At 37.0% G+C, this 23837-nt stretch overlaps 1 protein-coding gene across 1 annotated transcript in view; it reads right to left on the reverse strand.

The window, feature by feature from the left end:
* The window catches only part of RC3H1 (ring finger and CCCH-type domains 1), a 57024-nt gene that overhangs the window by 4025 nt on the left and 29162 nt on the right, over nucleotides 1-23837 (reverse strand). The window contains exons 6-13 of the mRNA XM_006887763.1: nucleotides 19016-19134; nucleotides 17862-17974; nucleotides 14721-15002; nucleotides 14316-14530; nucleotides 11080-11447; nucleotides 10547-10714; nucleotides 7334-7483; nucleotides 329-542 (exon numbers count right to left, since the gene is read on the reverse strand). Coding sequence (XP_006887825.1) covers nucleotides 329-542; nucleotides 7334-7483; nucleotides 10547-10714; nucleotides 11080-11447; nucleotides 14316-14530; nucleotides 14721-15002; nucleotides 17862-17974; nucleotides 19016-19134 — 1629 coding nt within the window. The remainder of the gene's footprint in view (nucleotides 1-328; nucleotides 543-7333; nucleotides 7484-10546; nucleotides 10715-11079; nucleotides 11448-14315; nucleotides 14531-14720; nucleotides 15003-17861; nucleotides 17975-19015; nucleotides 19135-23837) is intronic.

Here is a 23837-nt window from a genome sequence, read left to right on the forward strand (position 1 = left end):
TACAGGAGGAGATTGTCCCTCCTTCCCCGGCAGAGCATCTGGTGGATTTGAACCGTTCGCCTCTGGGATTGTAGTTGCAGCTCCTTGCCACTAGGCCACCAGAGCTCCCCTGCAACCTTCTTGAGGTCAGCTATGAGTTGATTCCAACTTGATGGCAAGGAGTTTGATATCTGTGAGCATTCCTGGGTAATAATTATTATTATCTTATAGAGAAAACTCGGAAAAACATTGCTTTGGAAGTTTATTGAAAACAGCAACAGTATCATAGAGTAGAGCTGGGAATTATGGGTATGAATCCTGTAGATAAGCTTACGTCGAGCATTCTTACCTGAAATGTTAATGGACTTTGTGAGAGCTCCCTGAGGTGCCATAGCCTGCATTGGACCAGCACCCTGATATATTGTTTTGGAAGTTCGAGAGATGGCACCAAACCGAGATACTGTTGGTCGATCTCCAAATGGGATGAGGTCATCATCACTGGTTTCTGCTGCTCTTCTCTGAAGATCCAACCTCTGGTCTCTCATTCCTTTACTGTCCACATTCTGTAAGTGAAATGAGAAATCCATTTCATCCTTAGATCTCTAATTTCTTCCAGTTCTATATTAAAATTTAAGTAAGAGTATAATGCTCCTGTTGTTGCTGTTAATTGCCTTCGAGTTGAGCACAACTCTTAGTGACACACACTATGAACAAAAGGCCTGAAGACCCTCTACAACTATCTCTGGAGGCATGTTGTTTAGGAAATGAATGCCACTCCTGCTTCCAACTAGTAATGAAATTCTTATTTGCCTTTGGTTGCCATAAAGACAATGACTTTTTTTTCTTATTTACTTATTTGAAGACTTTATTGTGGTTTACTGAAAGTTTACAAGTCAGTTTTTCATTCAACAATGTATACACAGACTGTTTTATGATATTGCTTCTAATTCCCTCAGATGTTGTAGCTTCCTTCCATTTGTCCAATCATTCTGCTCCTTTTGCCTTCTAAATTTTGGTTCTGGGCATATGCTTTCTTTTTAGTCTGATATAGTTAAATATTTTGAGGAGCATGTCTCTCACAAGTGACTTTATGTTGCTATTGTTGTATACTGTAGAGTTGGAACCAACCCATAACTGACTCACTAGCAGGTATTCAGAGGCAGTTAACTGCATGGGAGATTGTCCATCCTTCTCCTGTGGAGTGGCTGGGGTCCTCAAACCATGTACCTTAGGGATTGCAGTGCAACTTCTTGTCACTAAGCCACCAGAGCTCCTTAGTCTGACTTTTTATGTCTGCCTATTGACTTTATACATCTGCTTATATTTGGCTATCAAGTGGTCTAGAGGACTTAATTTAGTTTTAAGTCTGAAGGGTTCAATGAATCAGATTTTTTTTAAAATACATGTATTTTAGGAGGCAGTCTTTGAGGCCGACCTGCTGTCCTCCACAGATCTGTAATAAAGTGCTTATGGATACTATAAAAAAACAAACAAACAACAACAACAACAAAACCAATACATGCATTTTAATTTTGGTCTTCATATTTGTAATTAATAAAAACCAAACCAACTCATAGTGATTATTCAGAGGCAGTAATTTGCAGAGAACGAGATTAGTAAAAATTAATAAATAGTTACTAGACACTTATTAAGCTGGGTATAAGAAAAAGGCAATATATATTAAGGAGATGATCAGACAGTGAAACTAATTACATTAATTAACTGCAATCAACATTAGAAAACAAATGTATTAAGGACTTTCTATTGTGATCCCAATTAGAGTTACTGTTACTGGTAGCTGAGTACCATCTGACTGTTTTGGTCTAAGGCTTGCTGAAGCTGTACTTCATGTGGTCTATCAGTCTTTTGAATTAGCAATTTTCTTCAGTCCTCGTTTGTTACAGAATGAGAGAGATCAACACTTTCACCTATTGATGCCAAGAGATGGCTTCTTGCAAGTATTTCAATTTCAGCAGTTACACACCAAAGTAGGACATAAATATTGTTTTTATTGACTATGTTATGTCAACTGACCTAGATGACCCCTGAGACTCTAGTCTTCAGCTCTCAAACTCATTTAAGTTTTTCTGACCGTGTACCCTGTGTGTCCTATCACATACATGGATATAGTTTATGTACAAATACGCATGTCAAAACACCCACTGTCAAATCTATATATATAATATATATATTACATATATGTTGTACTTCTACATACACCATCTATAACCTGTTTGATACACTGCCAAGCCAAAAGCACAAAGTTTGAATCCTCCAGCTGCTCCGCAGGAGAAAGATGGGCAGTCTCCTTCCATGCAAATTAGTGCCTCTGAAAACTTGCTGGAGAGTCAGCTCTCGGTCAGTCTGACCCCACAATACATAACAACAACATCCACTTACAAATGTTTATTGTTGCTATAGGACTGAGTATGTAATTCTATTTACAGTATTACTTTAACATATTGTTTCTTTACAAAGCATTTTTACAACAGTAAAGAGAGGGAAACAATCTAAGTATCCATCAACTGATGAATGGTTATGAAATTATGGCACATTCACACAATGGAGTACTATGCAACATTAAAAACAATAAGGAATTCATAAAACACTGCATAATACAGATACATCTAAACAAAGGTACACTTTGTGATATTAAGTCAGCCTTGAAAGAACAAACATTATCTGTGATCACTATTATCAAAATAGAAGGAAAAGTTTGGGAGGATATCAAGAAAATCGTCCATGAAGAATGCAAAAAGATCATCCACAACATAGTCTTCCAAGCATCCTAAAAAATCTACAACCAGGAGAGGATAAAATAGATGAATGGGACCTTCTAAGAATCAAATCCCTATGCACATCCAAAAACTTCTCCAACAGGGTAAAAAGGGAAGCCACAGACTGGGAAAAAACATTTGGTAATGACATGTCAGATAAGGGACTTATATCTAGAATTTATGAAATACTCGAGCACCACAAGATAAAGGTAAACAACCCAACTGAAAAATGGGCACAGGTATGAACAGACACTTCACCAAAGAAAACATTCAGATGGCCAACAAGCACATGGAGAAATGTTCAAAATCCCTAGCTCTAAAGGAGATGCAAATCAAAACAACTATGAAGTTATCTTCTCACCACAGAAAGAATAGCAAAATTTAACAGAGCAGCAAACAACAAATGCCGGAGAGGTTGTGGAGAAACTAGAACCCTTACTCACTGCTGGTGGGAGTGTAAATAGGTGAAACCACTATGGAAGGCTGTATGGTGCTTTCTCATAAAGTTGCAAATAGAAATACCATTTGACCCAGCAATTCCACTACTGGGAATATACTGTAAAGAAACCATAAATGTCACCCAAGCAGATTTATGCACACCCATGTTTATCGCAGCTTTGATCACAATAACGAAGAGGTAGAAACAACCTAAGTGCCCAGCAACACACGAATGGATAGAGAAGCTGTGGTATATTCACACAATGGAATAGTACGTTGCATAAAATATTCTACAAAATGGGTGATCCTGGAGGACATTAGGCTGAGTGAAATATCTTAGTCACAAAAGGACAAATACTCCATTGCTCTAAATGGGACTGACATCAGGGTTGGGGGGACACTGAGAAAGGGGGATAAATTATGTATACTGTATTGAAACGGATGAGGGAAAGAACTGTTTAAAAGGGATATGTGATTAGGCATTATTGTCATGACAGGAGTCGAGAATGAAGGATGCATAGTGGAGTGGACCTCGGGGGAGGGATAGTATAACAATGACAAAATTTTTCTTTTACTTTTCAAAAAGAAGAGTGAACTGGTGGGGGGTGGGCAGGGAGAAAAGTGCAACAATGAATGAATGGAAATCCAAAGTCTCTATAAACTTTCATTAAGATTAATAATAAAAAAATGCAAATGATCATTACAAAGGCAGAAAAGGAAGAAAAGACCAAGACGAATGTCAGATTAGACTCTGAATATTATATTAGAATGCTGAAAAGACAAAGCTAAAGGAAGAAATCAAGAAATTAAAGAGCTGAACAGATAATTTCAAAGGGGAGCTCAGGATGACAAAGCAAGGTGTTATAATGAAATGTGCAAAGAGTTGGAGTCAGAAAATCAAAAGGGCCGAACCCACTCAGCATTTCTCAAGCTGAGGGAATTGAAAAACAAATTCAAGCCATAAGCAGCAACACTTAAGGATGCTTTGGGCAAAATGTTAACTAATCCAAGAAGCATTAAAAGAAGATGAAAGGAGTATACAGAGTCACTGTACCAGAAGGAATTGGCTGACAAAGAAGAATTTCATAAAACAACATATAAGCAAGAGCTTATGGTGATGAAGGGGGAAGTACAAGCTGCTTTGAAAGACCTGGCAAACAAAAAAGGCTCCAGGAGTTGACGGCATATCAACTGACATATTTAAACAGGCAGACACTGCCCTGGATGTGCTCACCAAGTATGCCAAGATATCTGGAGGACAGCCACCTGGACAACTGACTGGAAGAGACTGATATTTGCTCCCATTCCAAAGAAGGGTGACCTGACAGAGTGCAGAAATTATTGAACAATATCATCAATATCACATGAAAGCAAGATTCTGCTAAAAATTATCCAAAAAATGACTGGAACAACTATCAACAGAGAACTGCTAGTTGTGCAGACTGGGTTTAGAAGAGGCCGTGTTACTAGAGATATTATAGCTAATGTTAGATGGATCTTGGCAGAATGCAGAAAGTACCAGAGGAATGTCTATCTGTGTTTCACTGACTATGCAAAGGCTTTTGACTATGTGGATCACAACAAACTGAGAAGAATGGGAATTCTGAGAACAATGGGAATCCCAGAACATTTGATTGTACTTATATAAAACCTATACTTGAAAAAACCCAGAAAACAAAACAAAACAAAACCCCCTATACTTGGACCAAGAGGCAGTTGTCAGAACAGAGCAATGAGAAACCATAAAGTTTAAAACTGAGAAGGGTGTCTGCCAGGGATGTATTCTGTCTCCATACCTTTGAAATCTCTACACAGAACAGATCATCTGGGATGCTGGGCTGTACGAGAAAGAATGCGGCATAAAGATTGGAGGAAGATTCATCAACAACCTGTGTTATGTAGATGACACAACCCTGCTTGCTGAAATTGAGGAGGACCTGAAGTGCTTGCTGCAGAAGGTCCAGGACTGAAGCTCAACATCAAGAACTGGATTGAAGCTCAACATCAAGAATTGGATTGAAGCTCAACATCAAGAAAACAAAGATTCTCACCACTGGGTCAATTGGCAGCATCAGTATGGATGGTGAAGAGATTGAGATTGTTAACAGTTTTAGTTTGCTTGGTTCCATAATCAACATTCTTGGTACCAGCAGCCAGGAAATCAAGAGACTATTTGCACTGAGAAAGTCAGCTGTCAGAGACCTCTCCAGAGTACTTAAGAGCAGGCTGGAGACTAAGGTAAGCCTGATCCAGGCTATAGTCTTCACAATTACATGCTATGCATCAGAGAGCTGGACAGTGACTAGGGATGATAGAAAGAGAATTGATGTCTTTGAGTTGTGGTGCTGGAGAAGAGTATTGAATATACCACGGACTACTAGGAGAACAAACAGATTTGTCGTTGAGATGGTGAAACTGGGCTGCTCCTTGGAGGCAAGGATTCTGAAGCTTTGTCTCACATACTTTTGAACATGTTGCAAGGAGGGACACTGCAGGTGAGGAAGACTGTTGATGACTGGGGTAATGGGTTATAGGTGTGTCAGAGAAAGTGAGATTGGCACAAGATAGGGTAGGGTTTAGGGATGTTGTACATCGCGTCGCTATGAGTTACAGGCAACTTGATGACATGTAAGAATAACAACACAACAACAACAATAACAACAACTTTGGCAGTGAAATGAAATCTTGATTCTGGTCAATATGGATGGTGCTGGAAACATGATGAATGAAATGGATTAATTTCAAAAGAAGAAATATATATTGCATTGATTAAGGGTAAAGTTGCATGGCATAAAGACTAGAGTGGCAAAAGCTGTGTGCCAAAAAGCTACACTTACAACAAGGGAGGAAGGAAAGGAGGAAGGAAAAAAAGCTAGTGAGGCTTCTTATGTAACAAAGTATCGTGGGATTTGGTACCTTGGTTTAGATTTAAGTCCATGTTTTCACAGACTGTCTGATTAACTGGCCTATTAAAATATTTAGAATTTCTGTTCTATATTCTGATTTGTTACGAACTGCCTGGGGTCTAGAAATCTCCAAGGAGTTATCGAAGGCACAATTGGGTTCTATTCACCTGAAGCAATAGAGGGAGAGGGAGAGTCAAGAGTAACAGGAGCATATGAAAAAGTGTGGCTGATTGCCCCAGTGAAGACCTGCCCCTTTGCCATGAGACCAGACCATGTTCATTATGAACATTGCGATCAAAGGTTCTGTAGGGGGAAAAAAATAATCTTGAACAAAAAGGGGAATAAAAAGAACTAAATTTCAAATTATGGAGTCCAGAATTCACGGAACCATGATAGGTGGATGAATTCCTGAAACAGCTGCCCTGAGATAGCAAAAATTAACATTTTTAAAGTCTTCTTAAAATCAAGCAGTAGTTTAAGCTCGACAAGAAAGGTCTACCTTGACTTTTATGCTTTTTTAAGAACTACTTTTGGGATTAAACGGATGATAGTAATTAAAAACTCTCAATTACATTAGGTAAGAACCTCAAGGAACAGAACAGTGAATTTATATTCATGGAGAAGGGACAGCTCAGAAAAGGAGGGTGTGAAGGGTTGTCTAACTGAAAGAATAAAATCAAAGTCACTAAATTGTGCAGGGAGAAACTGCTGAATTGGCATATGTTTAGCTGTATATATTCTCAACAAAACCCAAAAATTTTAAATGGTAAAATAAAATAAACCGAGTATAAAAAATTCTGGATTCTCATAGCTCACATGAAATTAAACAGTCACAATTGATTCAAATAACACTACAATTAACTAGATTAATTTTTGTTATTTTAACTTAAGAGATGTAGGGAAGAGATGTAAATGATAAGGTTTTATTTATGTAAAACCATTTTTTTCTGACTACAATTTATTATGTATTTATAAACAACACCTGGGAAGTATCAACTGACTAGAGAAAAAGCAACAAAATGCTCTGTTCTGACAAAAGAAAAAAGATTTTATCTAAATGCAAAACAAACACAAAAAGTAACAAATTGCAAAGAACAGGATGTGGTTTGAAATTCTTAAGCAAGAACTTAGACAAAACTCTTAAAGCAAAGTTCAATTATTTGTGTTTAAACTATAGCATGTGACTGTTTAGTGTATCTGCATTTTTATTACTTATGGCTTAGCTATACATACCATCATTTCCACATTTCCTGCTGCCACATCTTTGGGTTTTGCATCTTTGGTTCCAATGTAGGAACCAATGGTGTCACAAGACCAAGGAGAGTATTGGCTATAATCGTTTCCTTTGTATTTCCCAGCTATCTTCAAGTCTTCATCTAAAAACTAAATTTTTTAAAAAGAAAAATTATTAATAACAAGACAGCAGAAAACTTCCTGGGGCACCATGATGATGCTATATATTTATTTGATTTGTAGATTAATTTTGAGGAATATGCAATATATATAGAACACTGGAGGCAGAGTCCACAGAGAATTGCAAAGCTAACACAAAATGCTGCACTTCAGTGGTGGTTTGAATCCACCAGTGACTCCAAAGCAGAATGTTTGGAAGTCAGTCTTCTCCCTTGTGACTTATAGTCTTGGATACCTATAAAGGTTAGGATGTAAGTTAGAACCAGCTCAATGGCAATGAGAGAGAAATGCCACACAGAAAAGAAGGAAGCATAGTCTTTACGCTTAAAGGAGAGGGTAAAAGAAACCCCAACATAGCTATCTCAACATCTTTCAAGTTATCAGACTAAACATTTTGACGTATTTTGCCCATTTTCTTCATTAAGTAAGTGAAGTCAACATTTAAACAAATAGGTACTAAGCTACAGTTTTGCCAGACTGTCTTAAATATTTCTTCATAACATCCTAGCTAAGAAACCCATGAAAAAAGAATTAAAAAGATACTTTTTAAAGTCTATGAAGATGCCACAATTCTTTAACGAAATTTTCAATAGCAACCATTCATGGTTTGAATAAATCTTTTTCTTTTTTCAGGATGAACGCTAAAATTATCTAATACCAGAACAGCTCTTCGAAAGCATCCCTGGTGGTAGAATGCTTAAACAGTTACTTAAGAGGTTGGTGGTTGAAACACAGCCAATGGCTCCATGGGAGATAGTGGTCCTTAAAGAGTACAGTCTAGAAAACCGCTGTCATATGAGGTCACGAGGAGTTAAAAATGGACTAGATGGCACTAATCAACAAACAGGGCTAATACGTATTAATTAAAATCCTAACAGTCAAACTTGCACATTTTACAGTTTCCAGAATGATTTAATTTACTCTTTTTATGTACTCTTTAAGTCCAAAGTGGACACTTTTAAGTGATGACTAGGGCCAAACAGAAGAGTTGTCTCGAACTGGAAATGACTTGATGAAAACTAGTTTTGAATTTGATTTTTTTTATACAAGTATGGGCAGTGCTAGAACTACATCCTTCAATGTTCCTTTGACTTTATCATTTATACATTACATATATACTGACACAAGACAGACTGACATCGTTGAGTGTAGCAATGGACTCAAGTGTATCAGAGATAGTGAGAATGATACAGTATAGGTTAGGATTTAGATCTGTTGTTCCTAAGGTTGCTATGAGTCATATTCAAGTCAACGAAACCTAACAACAATAAGGGCTCTTGGGTATCTATTTGGTCCATAATGGTTCAAGTAAAAAGAGAATTTTCTCTCTGGATTTATCATCATTGGCTTTGTGCATGTTCATATCCTCTTTCCTATTCTTTGTTCTATAACTATTTAAAGAAATTTCATCTTTTATTTATCTTCTACTTATAAACTACATGTAGCCTTTTAAAGATTTGACTTACTAACATGAGTGGTTTTTTTCCTGCTAAGAAAAAAAAGTGATAAAAACGGAATATAATGACATAGAAAAAGACATCCAGTATAGATGAAATAAAACAACAAATTCTTAAGATGTATTATTAAATTAATATATTCAAAACAACAATGTATGTTAGTTTATAAATTAAAAAGTTGAAAGGATTATAATAAACTGGCATGACTTGGTGGTGTAACTAAAGCTGATGTCACCCAGTGTGGTAGTTCATGGTATCATACACTACACCCATTATAGACTCCCTTCCTGGATGACATATGATACAAAATCTTCCACAACAAAACAACTATGAGACATCATCTCACCCAAGTAAGAAGAGCAAAATTTAACAGAACAGCAAACAACAAATGCTGGCGAGGTTGTGGAGAAACTGGAACCTTTATTCACTGTTGATATGAGTGTAAAATGGTGCAAACATTATGGAAGGCTATATGGCACTTTCTCAAAAAGTTGGCTATATGGCACTTTCTCAAAAAGTTGCAAATAGAAATACCATTTGACCCAGCAATTCCACTACTGGGAATATACCCCAAAGAAATCATAACCACCACCCAAGCAGATATATGCACACCCATGTTTATCGTGGCTTTGTTCACAGCAGCAAAGAGCTGGAAACAACCCAAGTGCTCATCAACAAATGAATAAAGAAACTCTGGTATTGGAATAGTATGCAGCATTGAAAAACAAGGAACTCATGAAATATCATGTAAAATGGATGAACATGGAGGACTTTATGGTGAGTGAAATATCTCAGTCACAAAAGGATAAATATTGCATTGGGCTATTGTTGTAAAATAGGACTGACATCAGGGTTGAGGGAAGGCAGAGAAGGAGGGGATGGATGATGTATATACTGCATTGAAACAGATGAGGGAGAGAACAGTTTAAAAACAATATATAATTGGGTATTACTGTCATGACAGGAGTCCAGAATGAAGGCTGCATAGTGGAGTAGACTTGGGGGGAGGTACTGCATAACAATAAAAAAGTTTTACTTTTCAGGAGAAGAGTGAACTGGGGAGGAGGGGTGGGCAGGGAGAAAAGTGCAATAATGAATGACTGGAAACCCAAAGTCTCTGTAAACTTTCATTAAAATTAATAAAAAAAAAAGGGAAAAAAAAATATCTTACACAAGTGGAGTTATTACCATAAGCAACTTCATCAAAGTTCTTCAGATATGTGTATTTGTATGCATGAGTATATATGTAAGTTTCAATTTTAGTATATGTGCTGCCGAAGCGAGCACTATAAGTTTCAAAGATTAGACTTATTTAAAAAGAACAGATTGAAAATGGAATCACTGGAAAGGAACCCTGTAGTATATAAAAGTAAATTATAAAATAAACAAACAAACCCAAATTTAAAAAAAAAATCATTTAAAAAGTAAATTCTAGATTAACTATAGATCTAAATGTGAAAGAAAAGAATAATGTTTTTACAATAAAATATAATTGTTTCATAATCCTGGATTGACTAGGCAAGCTCATATCTAAACATGAAGATATTTGATAAATGGCTCTAAATGATGTGCTTACTTCCTCCTGATGGAAGGTAGGAGGCAATGTTGGTGAAGGTGCAAAAGGAGGTGGAGAGATGACTTTTCTTTCTTCTAGCTGGGCCATTATTTCCTTTCTTCTGCGATGCAATTCATCTAGACTAGGATGAGGCTGGGGAGGAGGTGGAAGCCGGCTATAAGGAGGCTCCTGAAAATAAAAGTAACTATTTTAGAACACATTAATTCATGAAACACTTTTTAAAAAGTAACTGATATAAGAATATCAAGGATTAACAGAAGAAAACATAAAACCCTCAAAAGCAATTATTTTAAGCTTTTTTTTTGCCTAAAATCATACACTTCTGGTAGATCTAGGAGAGTCAATAAAATCAACCAAAATGAAAGTTAAAATGGAGAGAAAAAAATGTTCTTTCAGTAACGTTTTAAAAAGCAGAACCTACACAAATAATGGAAAGACAGGAGAAAGTACTGTTTCAATTAATGGCAAAGATAAGGAATAAAAGATACAGCGAAAGAAAAGTAAGATATATAATAAAAATAAATGCAGCTTACTCTGAGGTATGAAGGTCTGATCTGAGAGGGATGAGGAGCCACTGGATAGTAACCCTCTATCTGTTGGTATCTTTCTCTGGATTCTGGAACATAAGATGGTACTGCTGCAGGTGGAATTTCAATGGGTATAGGACTTTCTCGAAAGATCTCCTCTCTTGTATAAGACTGAGCAGGGTATAGGCGACGGTTGTCATAGTGTGGCTGATACATAGGTGGGTACTGCTGTGGTTGTGTGCCATACTGGGAATTTACACCACGATCTTGGAGGTAGGGCAGATAATGATCCAAGTAAGGAGGAGCAGGTTCAGGAGCAGATGGCGGAGGCCGAACAAAGCAGGACACACAAGGTGGTGGAGTATAGTACATACCTATACAAGAAAAGGAGTAAAAACCAATGAGCCAATCTATGTATGTATGTATGTATGTATGTATCCCACACATGCATTTGTTGCTATATGCTGTCAAGTTGTTTGTGACTCATAGTGACCCTATGTCCAACAGCTCTGAACCCGGTTTTATCTGGAGTCATCCTTACTGTCTCTGACACATCTACTCCCATTACTCCAGTTACTTAGTCAATCCATCTCATCCTAGGTCTTCCTCTCTTGCGCTGTTCCTCTACCCTCCCAAGCACAATACCCCTCTCCAAGAATTAGTCTTTCCCTGCAACATGCCCGAAGTATGTCAACAGAGCTTCCGAAGCCTTACCTCCAAGGAGCAGCCAGGTTTCACCTTCTCCAGGATGAACCTGTTTGCTCTAGCAGTTCATGGTATATTCAATACTCTTCTTTAGTACCACAACTCAAGGCATCAATTCTCCTATCATTCTTAGTCACTGTCCAGCTTTCTGATGCGCGCGCGCGCGCGCGCGCACACACACACACACACACACACACAGCATTATATAAGCCACTCATTTGTTTTCTCTTAGTCATTTTAACTTTATGGGGGGGAATCAAAATTACACTTAAAATTTATTTATAAATTATAATTGTAGAGGTTCTCTGAATTTTTAAAACTTTGTTCTTATGTGTCTTAATGCAAAGCAAGCACTGGAAAAGTAGAAGCTTTTGAAACTTTCTTGAAATGGAGGTTCCACAAACCACAATCACTGTAGCAAAAACTTCACAATTTCGAGACTCCTGCCTCAAGTGTTATGATCATGACACCAGCAGTGAGAACAAGTTTCCTCTTTTCGTTTCTTCATTGTAAAAGGTTCTCTTAATAGCCAGTTCTCTCCAGTGCAGCTTTGGGACTCATTACTGGATACTTAACTTGGACCTGCTTTTCCAGTACTTCCTCTCATTTTGTAGGGGTAACTCCTTGCATTAAATCTCTTTATGCCGAATAAAACCAGAATGGAGTTTGTTATTTGCAACTGAAAAATTAATGGATAATATATATGTACATACTAATTATTTGAATGAAAGCAGCCAGTTTTGTTCCAGCAATGGATGGTCAAAAAGGAAAATTTAAATCAATTTTTGCCGTCTTTTTACATGTATTAAACAGCATCAATTTAAAACTATTCTTTTAAAAGTAGAGGAAAATCTCTTAATTTAAAAATAAGATATAGAGCGCCTTTAATTTATCTCAGTTTAAGAAACAGCCTCACTATGTTTCTCTTTTGTTTTTAATTCAACATGCTAATTTTCAAATCACTCTATTTTATGTAAAACATGAAATAAGTCATCATCTTTTGTCCATTCTTCATATTTAGAATTGTCAATCATTAAACCTGGTATTATAGATTTAATCATGCTCCCCAAAATATAGTAGACATAATGACATTTTGGAAGTGTTCTCTTTGATATGTTAATGAGCTCATAAGTTTAGTTTTAACTGAACCTGCTGCTTCTGCGATATAGAAATGGCATATAGGCACAGAAGGAAGGAAGCACAGATGGGGAAGATAGAGGCTATCCCCAAGAAATCAAGGATAGAGATGAACAAGTATTTCTACCCTAAAGCAGATAGACTAAATCTTTCACTAGAGCCAGTGCCCTAAATTCTGATTTACAGACTTCCAAACTGAGAGAAAATCCACTTTATTTCTGCTACAGTAGCAGTAAGAACCTATGATGACACTGTTGTTGTTAGGTGCCCAGAGTGACCCTATGAACAACAGATCTGAACCCTGTCCTAAATCATACCATCTTCACAATCTTTGACACACTGAAGCCCACCGCTGTAGTCACTGCATCAATCCATCTGGGTAAGGGTCTGCCTCTCTTTTGCGGTCTCTCCACCAAGCACTGATGTCCCTTTCCAATGAATAACCTCTTCTAGCAACATGCCCTAAGTATGTGAGAGAAAGCTCCATCATCTTTGCCTCCAAGGGGCACTTTGGCTGCACGTTCTCCAAGATTTAGGATGCAGCACTTCCCTATGCATATTCTGAGTGCCTTCAATTCTGAAGGGCTCATTAACACAGCCAATTAATAGACAAATGGTAGAGAATAATATTTAGTGATAATTAAAAAGGCAAGTTTTGGTGGCATAGTCCACAAAGGGTTGTGCTGCTAATATAAAGCTGTGCCTCTCCAGAGGTTCAAATACACCAGTGACTCTGAGGTAGAAAAGATGAGTAATGTTACCCTATATGATTTAAGGCCTTGGTAATCCAATAGAAGGGCAGCTATTAGTGCTGACTCGCCAGCAATGAGAGTAAGCAGATAACTAAATGGGAGGAAATTATACTACGAGTTTCATTTATATCGACTACAATATTAATTTTTGTCTGTGAAGAAAAATTTGTTTAGACAAACATGAAGCTCCTTATTTAAAAAATTTTCATGGTCTACTGGGGGAACTGTTATTTCCTAAAAGTATAAAACAGACAACTAAGGAACTTTAGTGCTGCAGTGGTTAAGCACTTGAACACAAACTAACAGTTCAACGGTTCAAACCTACCCAGTCATTCTGTCAAAGGAGAAAGACATAGTCATCTTCTAAAAATTTCAACCCAGGAAACCTTTGAGTTTGTTTTACCCAATTCTTTAGGCCACTGGGAGTTGGATGCATGGCAATAGGAATGTGTAACATACATACATGTGCTACTAGTAGATAAGGCAGTTTATTTACTGCTTTACGATTATTTCATGCTGTTTAAATGTCTAATTTTTCAAAATATTGTGAACTGCACTTATTTTAAGGAGGAATGCATTAAGAAACGCATTTACTGTGAAAACATTCTTACTGAAGAATTCTCTTGAACATAAAGGAAGGATCATTACCCTGCTGATAAGGTGTGGGTTCAAATGGTGGAGCAGCTCCTCGAGGATCCTGGTAATAAACATCTGCTTGTTGTGCTGGATATAACTGAGAGCCTCGTGGTACCATCTGAAGTGGTTTGGTGACAGGCATGGGAGGCAGGTCTGTTGGACCCCTTGGAGGTACAGGATGTGGATTCACAGGTAAGGCAGAAATACTCTTAGGGACAGATTCCAATCTAAGGAAGATTGTGAAAGTCAAGTTTAAAGTACCTAAAATACATCTGGTGTACACAGTTGTTAAATATAAATACAGATCACAATAATTTGGAAATTTATTTCAACTGTTACCTGCTACAAAATTTGCAAACTTATTTTACTCCTTTCCCCAATTATTTCTGGACAAGAAACTCTAAACAAGAAACTTACAGGTCAGGAGGGGATCCAGGCGCACTACTGCTCAGATGATCTATCTTGCCTGGTTTCAGGCTAGAGTCATAGCTGGCATCTGTCCCTCTTGGAATCAGCTGTGTGACAGTGTTTCCTGTTGATACAATTCCATTTGGCAAAGCTGGGGGTTTTCGGCTAGGCAAATCCACTGCACCTTCATCTGGAAGGATAGCTGCTGAAGGCAGGCCCACTTCATTAAGCTGACCCAAAGAGGCACTCAGAGGTCGTCTGGGAATTAAGCGTTTGTTCATTTTACGAAATCTATATAAATGGCAAAGACACAATACCAGAAACAAAAACAAAAAAATATTTATGACACACATGTAACACTTGACACAAATATGTTCTGCTAATTTATATATTAAAATCTACATTGTATACTGAGAAAACTGTAACACGGATGTGTCAAATGCGTTAATGGTTGGCTACCCAACTCGGACTGAGAGTGGGGTAGAGCTTCCCAATTAAACAAGTGTGGAAGGAGGAGTGGCATCTACTCCCATATAAGCTTGCCTCCGGAAACCCTATGAACTTGGAGAGGATGAAAGGCATCCATGCGTCAAGGACTCTCCTTCACAGTCGCTGTGAGTCGCCTGCGACTCGATGGCACTTAACAACAACAAACAACATACTGAGAAAAAGTTAACATTTAGAGTTATTCCAGGGGGAAAAATATATTTAAATAATCAAGAAAGGTAACTTTTACCACAACTCATTCAGAGACACTGATGTGTGTGGCCTATCTAAGATAAAAATTATTTTAGTTTAACGAAGATAGTTCAGAAAAATGGCTTAAATTTAAATATAAGTTTGTGATATGAAGAGATGTAAATTTGGGGGGAGGGGTAGGCAGGGAGAAAAGTGCAACAATGAATGAATGGAAATCCAAAGTCTCTAAACTTTCATTAAAATTAATAATAAAGAAGAAAAAAAGGATGTAAATTCTAAAATCAAAGGGAAAATAATGAAGCTGTCAGATTTCAGCATTCTTAGTTTTCAACAATGAAAAGAGATCTGTAATTTACCCTTTTGTGTGATTTACAGCTTCCAAAAATCTGCGGCTGGATCAGTCATGAATTCTAACTTGAAATTCATGACCAACTTTTAAAATTTGTAGATGTGGGGGCATCATTTTGAAATAATTCTCTTTACTTGTAAGATGAGTTAAAACAAAATAATCTTATAGAATATGCTTCTAAAACTTGATTTTGTTAAACAAAATACCCCAGTAAAATTAAGATTCAGCTCCAATTATTTTGTTAATGGGCAGCTAGTTGTTTTACCACCATGTATTTTGCCACTGGTGTGAAATGCTACCTTTATTAATTTGCTAATTACCTACATGTATCTAAGTTGGTCCTAAAATCCCCATTGTATTTTACTGACTTGCTCTTATATAAATATATACTATCTTCATATTCACTATAGCTCAAAATTCAGGTTAGTAGTTATTGTCTGGCCTGATGAAGACTTTTCTAGTTAAGAATTTAAAAAAAAATTTTTTTTACCTCACATATTTATTCTTGCACCCATTCATATTCTTATGAATTATTTTGTTGGTGCTAATAATTACATTGTGAAATTTTAATTGTGACATTACCAAAGTTATTGTTTAATTTAGGAGGAAATAAAGTCTTTATAATGTCAAGCCTTTTTATTTAAGACTAGAGTGTGTTTGTTCATTTATTCAAGTTTTCATAGTTTAATAATTGAATTCATATAGGTCTTAAGAGTTCTTTTTATTATCATTTGCTATCTGTTTTTGCTACTATGAATAGGATATTAAATTTCACATTATTTGTTGGTCTATTTTACTGGCTATTTGAGAACAATTCATTTTTAGAAAGTTGGTGTGTTTTTTTAATCATTACTTCTTCTGTTTCTGGTATTCTCTTAAGCTTTCTCAAGTAATAATTTTATGGTTCTTTTATTCTCTTCTTTACATAGATCAGCTACTATTTCCAGATAGTTAAACAGTTTTATTAGCAGAAAATTTCTATTCTTTATTTTAATAGACTGAATCTAATATTTTAAGGTGTCTCTGGATATGTTATTATTTTTTTAATAAAGTCTGATATTTCTATTATAAAAAAGATTTTCATATATAACTGGGTATTTGATTTTATTCATATGTTTTTTTTGGTATCTTTGGGTATGCTGACACAATACTTCTATAAATATTTATATTGAGTTACCTTTGTACTTGTTGTTAGGTGCCATCAGGGTGAGTAGAACTCACAGCAACCCTATGAACAAAAGATCTGACTCCTGTTCTATCCTGTGCCATCCTCACACAATTGAGAATTTGAAATATTAATATGTGAATTTGTAGATCTGTGGGTTTTTTATGCTCTGCCAAATTTGGTATCAAAAGTGCTTAAAAATCTAGTGTCACTGGAATTATCTGTTTCTGGAAGACTAAGAACCTGTGGAATTGTTAAATTAATGTCTTGAATACAACAAAGGGCAGATTTTTCTACTAGAAATGCACTAAGTTATTAAAATTAGGTAGTTAAAATGGATGACAACACTGAATTTTAATACTATCTGGCATAAAAAAGATTAACAATTGGGTTTAGTCAACCATAACATAGGGAGCTCTGGTGTCTTAGTGGTAAAGAACTGTGCCAACCCAAAAGTCTGCAGTTCGAATCCACCAGCTGCTCTATGAAAGAAAGATGGGCTATCTCTTCCCTTGTGATTTACTTTATCTGGAAAACCACTGAAGGGTTAGCTATGGGTTGGTTCCAACTCAGTGGTACTCAACCACCACCACACCACCACAAAAGGTCAGCAGTTTGAATCCATCAGTTATTCTAGGGGAAGAAAATATGTGGCATCCTGCTCTAAAGACTATAGCCTAGAGAACCCTAGTTGACAGTACAGAACAACTACCACCCTAAAATAGCTTCATAATTGTAGGCAGAATGTAAAAAAAGTAGAAACGAGTAATTTCCATTTTCTTCATTTTAAGTTACATATTACATTCCAAAAAAAATCTATTCATTGAAGACAATTATTTTTTCATTTCTATAAAAATTTATTCAATATTTTCATCTTATTCTATACTGAGTTACCAGAAGCTTCAATTTAATGATATTTATTAAAAGGGACACTTACTTTTCCAGTTCCTCCTGTGAGTGAGCAAATGTACAGCTTGCCCCACGAGGGCATCCTCCTCTCTGTTTCATATCTCGACACATGTATGTTTTATATTTGCTATGCTGTGGAGGCTAAAACCAATACCAAAACATTAGACATTTGACATTAGACATGTAGTTATGCTTCCTTATAACAAAATCTACAAATGGCCTACAAAGAAATTTCTATAACCAATTCTTCTCAATATACAGAAGAAAATACTAATGATTAAAATATCTCAAAGGTACAAATGAAATGTATTACTTACAATTAAAGGAAAACGGGAGACTTGACTGTTAATATCAAAACAAAACACTAAAGTAACATTTATTTTGTTTACTGCAAGATCTTAAAGGTATTATTATTTTGTCACATTCTTCAGATGTCAACTAGAGTTAAACTCAAAACCCACTGCCACTGATTAGAGACCAACTCAGAGAAATCCTGAAGGACAGAGTAGAACTGCCTCTAGGGTTTCCAATCTTTATCAAAGCAGACTTTCACATTTTCTCCAAGAAGTTTCTGGTAGTTCTGAATTCACTGAGTTTTGGTTTAGTAACTAAGTGCTTTTTTTAAAAAAATAATTTTAATGAGCATTTACAGAGATTTTGGATTTCCATTCATTTATTGCTGCACTTCTCTCCCCGCCCAGACCTCCCCCTCCCCACCAAGTGCTTTTAATCACTATGTCACCAGGGCTCTTTCTTGTATTCCATATATTTCAAACAACTGAGGACTATTTATATTAACAGATTTTATGGAAAAAACTTAAAATCTGAATACAGAAGTAACATCTACAGTGAAGTGAATAGTATCAAAGAGATAAGTACTTAAAAGAGATCTATTGCCAAACAGGAATGCAATATTATTAGAATAGTTTCATCTAAATGGAATAAACAGCTAGCACAGAATCTATTCAACTCATCAAATGCTGCTTTGTCTTATATGAAAAGTGATCCCAGCACATCAGGCCAATAGAGATTACTTACTTTCAATGTGGTCATATGAAGTCACTAACCTAATCCAGTAAACTGACTGTTAAACATACGACACTATGTTAGCTACTTGAGTCAGAATCCTCATGTCATCATTTTGGTGGCATTTCTATCTGTAGGTTCACCCCTCTCCCATACCTGCTGTTGATCTGCTCCTTTTTTGCTGTGATTCTGGATATAATCAACTAGTCCATGTACTACTGTCCGAACAGCCACCAGCCCATTTTCAAGCTGTTCCCAAGTAGGAGGAGGAGCATCTACAAAACAAATTAAAAATTAAAACTTGAAAATTATTATTCAAGGTTTTGCTTAAAATTGAATAAATATCAGAATACTGATCGCCTCAGCACTTCAATAAAACTTAAGCTTAATATATACAGCCTACTCCTCTAAACAGAATTTTAAGGAAACAATATATTTTTTTAAAAGCTGGAATTATAAAAGAAAACAACCAGGGGGAAAGGGAAAAGAACATAAATGAATAAAATAGGTTAACCAATAAATGACAACTGTTATCGGACCTGTAGTGTTGCGGTAGCAAAAGAGTGACTAAATATTATGTTGCCATAAGAGTTTCATGATTAGTTTGTTTTGTTTTGTTGTTTGTTTTTTTTAAAAAACAAACCACCACCACACTCAAACCACTTTCATTGGGGGTTGTTTTGATTTACATTTCTACCAGCAATGTAGGTGATCCAGTTTTCTCACACTTTTGTCAGTACTTAGTACTGGTATGCTTTATCTTGCCATTCTGATCAGTTATATATCTCTCAGGCTGATGAGGGTTGGAGATGCAAGGCTAGCACAGCAGATATTCCATTCCCCTCCCTGGGCCCACAGATGAAAAGTTTTTAATGTTAAATTCTCAAGTTTTTAAAACAGTATCTAACAACTTTAGAACACTGTGCAGTCTAATACTATGTGAACTCAGCTAAACAGTGACTGATAATTTGCAATGTCAATTTTGAAATTTTGTATAAAGCAAGTATTAGTACACAAGATGTCTAGGACAGAGATCAGGCAATAATAATGAAATAATGACTAATAATAATGTAAGAGAAATAATATTTATTGAGGAGCTGAAAAACTTAAGAACAAGAAAAGGGAACTAGGTAGGTACATGTAAATTGTACAAGTAGCCAGTGATGATATTCCTGTAAAGGTTACATTTAAAATTAAAAACCTGCTGATAAATTGCAAGGAAAATATTTTAGGTAGAGGGCAAAAATAAGAGCAAAGGCCTTGGTGTGGGAGTAAGCCTCGCATGCTCCCAGAAGGTAGAACCTCATAGTAGTGAATCAGGATGGGGAAAAAAGAGATGTCACATCAAAGATGTCACAGAAAGTCCAGATTATGAGATCTTATTCACCTGAAAGATTTTGGCTATTTACTTTTGAGTGAAAAGATTTAGCTACTATGCTCAAACCAGGCAACAGGAGGTTTTTCCATACTACATGAAGATATAAAATGGTGAAGATGATATAACAACTGATTTTAGATGGATTTTTAACGGCAAGGCTTATAAATTTGCTGATGGCTCATCTTGTATCTCCAAGCTTTTTGAACTAAACGAAAGAATGGTGTTGCCAGTAAAAAGAATGGAAGATTGGAGCTTATTTTTGGGTGTGTTAAATTTGAAATATTCATTATTAAATATTCTAGTAAAATGAATACTATGTAAATTAAAGATTGTATAAAATACAATGTACATGAATGAAACACAATGTAAATAAATTATTGTATGAAAACCAATAAAATATTAAAAAAGATTTTAGTAAAGCGGAGGAATACTAAGTAGGTTATGATAGACTATAAAATGTCATCAACTAAACATTACTTCATTATTTTATGTTCTACTTAAAAAGAAATGTGATTGCTCGTTAAATGGATATACTATCAACTGTATTTCTTTTTTAAATAAATAGTTTATTTTATACTGCTTTGCTTACAAAGTTTGTACACATTGTTTTTTACACTGGCCCATTTACCCACTCCTTCTAACCATCAAACTGTGCAACCCTATTATTACTCCCTCTCCTTTCTTACCCCTCTACTCCTCCTCTCCCCTCCCTTGGATCTTCAGACATGTTTTACTGGTTATTTCTACAATAATGATCTTATACAATAATTAATGGGACTGATATAGTTCACATAGCATAATGCCCTCCAGTCCCTCCCAAGTTAGGTAGTAATTTATAAAATTATTACTCCTGCATGATGCCTTTATCAACTGTATTTTATAACACACACCACTTTCAGAGATGCTAGAATACAGAAAAACTGTACATCTCAAAACTAAAGATGAAATATAGCCAATCTGGAACACGAGCATATAGAAGTGATAATTTAAATCCATGAAACCAGATGAGATTATTATCTTGAGAATAGGAAGAGAAGAGGTACAGGGGCAAAACCACGGCACACTTAAAAGGATAAAGAGTTATGTAAATAAGAAATTGGCAAAAGAGGTTGCTGATGAAGGTCAAATAAATAAGTAAGTAATAAGTAAAAAGGAAACTAGGAACAGGCAGATTGGAAGCTAAGTGAAAAGTATTTTAAAGAGAAGAGAATAATCAACAATCTGAATTCTGCTGACAGGTCATGTATAATGAGAACCAGGAACTGACTGAGAATTAGCAACATGGGAATCACTTGTGACTATAAAAGAAGCAGTTTTGACAAAATGGTAGGGATTAATGCCGGACTGGGATGAGTTTAATAGAGTTCTAAAAAAGGGAAAGACTTAAGTAGTTGGATAGAGAATGGCATAAAAATGGAAAGACAGCATGGAGAGTAAAACCTGTGATGGCCAGAACACAACTGGAACCCCTTGTCTTTCCTATTCTCAGTTTTCCACTTTTGACAGGAGGCAGTCTCAAAATGGCTCTCCTGGGCCATTAACCTTGACTTGCCACATGACTAGGTGGGAAAATACAAATAGTGTGTTAGTCTACACAGCAGGGGATTGGCTAGTTTTATCATTTCACAAGGTTTAAACTGAGCAGGTTCAGTAGCAGAAATTTGAGTATCTCACTACCCAGCAAAGAAGAAGTAGGAGAGCATACAGAATAAGACCTTCAGGGCCAGAGAGTCCTGTGCTAGCCAGACCTACAGGAGAGCAACAGCAGCCATAGAAGAGAATCAGAAACCTGAGGTGAGAAAGAGGAGACCTAGGGCTGCTAGGATTCTTTGCCTAAGCTTGCTCTAAGGGGGTGGGGGTGGGAGGGTGTATATGTTTGTGTATGAAAGCCATAGCTGGTTAAGACTAAGAGAACTTTTGTGATACTGGCCTAAAGCTGCAAAGCTGGAAATTTAAGAGGCCCGCAAGCACACTTCAAAAGCTATCCCAACTGAGAAACTGTATCCTGTTGCCAACCTGAGGTGCAACTTGTTTACTTCCTTAATAAATACCATAATCATGGTTCAATGAGGTCTATTGCCATGGATTCTGGACCCAGTAACATAGAAAACTGGTGTTAAAACAAGTAGAAATAGGTGAAGAGCATAATGGACAGGTATTACCTTGTAAGTTTTGTGCTGTAGATACTGTTAATGGAGGCAGATTCTCCTTGTGGAGTTAGCAAAGCTCAGGTATGGCCGTCTCCGTGCCGCCTTTACTCTTTTTATACAACCTTACTATTTTTCTATCATTCATTTAAATGGACAATATTTGAGTTTTCCTTCCTTGACATGTGACAGATATGTTTCCATCTTATGTGGGTTCCAGATTTCACAAGTTTATTTGTATGCTGACAGAAATATTCTATTAGAAAAGGAAAACTGATGATTTAAGAAAGAATACTAAAGGAAAATGTTATCTAGCACATGAGAAAAGGGTGACTACAGTGCATTTTGCAGTTTATTCACCATTATGAGAGGAGAGCAGAATATACCGGCACAGACACAAGTAGATAGGTTTACTGAGGAGTAAGCATGAGGAAGTTGTTTCCAGTGCTAAGAATAACCAAAGCACAAAAGAAAGGAAAAACAAATACCACTATATGTCGTAGGGCAGATTTTGACCTGGTTTAATTAAGCAATTTCAGGAGATAAATCTATAAAAACAGGCTGATAAAATCAGAGTGCTCTGAATGCCACAGCCAAAAGTTCTATAAGCAGTGGAACATTATTCTAAGTTTAAGAATTCAGAAATAAGATCAGAGATGTGACTTATTTTACATCAATAAGAAGAGTGGATTGGAAGAATTCAAAGATCAGAGGAAGCTAAATGACATTTCATCTCAGAGAAAAAGAATAAGGCCCTCACTCAGGCAGTACTAGTAGATATGGAATAACAGAAGCATTAAAAGAAGAGTTAGGGCGACGGAGCACGCGGGCGATGCAGCGCGAAGGCGAGGCCACCAGACCGGGGAGCACGGCCGCCGGACGGGGGAGCACCGCGAGAGGGACCCGGAAGAGACCCGGGAAGAATGGCAGCCAGCCACCGACGGGGGAACGCCACCGCCGGACGGGGGAACGCCACGAGAGGGACCCGGAAGAGACCCGGGAAGAACGGCAGCCAGCCACCTACTGCGGAGCTCCAGAGGAGTGAAGACTACCAGACACTGTGGGACCCCCCTGCAACCCACACCTGTGTGACCCTTAACACACAGGGTGCTGCTACATAAACCCCCAGCAGCGCCCAAGCCCCGTCCCCACCTCTTGGTGATAGTGTCCAACTCCTGCGCTCCTTGCCCCCTAGTCCCTTGCTTTCCTCCCCTTCCCCCACCCCGCTTGCAGCTCCACAACCACACATCTCAACCCCCACCACAGCTCTGTGACCTCAGGGCACCACCTTGGATCCAGACATCACCCAGAGCTATCAGGCGAGCTGTTGAGGAACTAACCTGGCAGGAGAAAGGCCGGTAGGATCTTATCTGTGTTTACTGGGGCACTGCTGATTACCCAGGAGAGCACCTAAGGGCGCGCCCACAGGTGGGGAATTTGGCCGAGCTCTCTT

Source organism: Elephantulus edwardii, unplaced genomic scaffold, assembly GCF_000299155.1.
Source record: "Elephantulus edwardii isolate Elephantulus edwardi_28Jun2011 unplaced genomic scaffold, EleEdw1.0 scaffold00061, whole genome shotgun sequence".
NCBI classification, from domain to species: domain Eukaryota; kingdom Metazoa; phylum Chordata; class Mammalia; order Macroscelidea; family Macroscelididae; genus Elephantulus; species Elephantulus edwardii.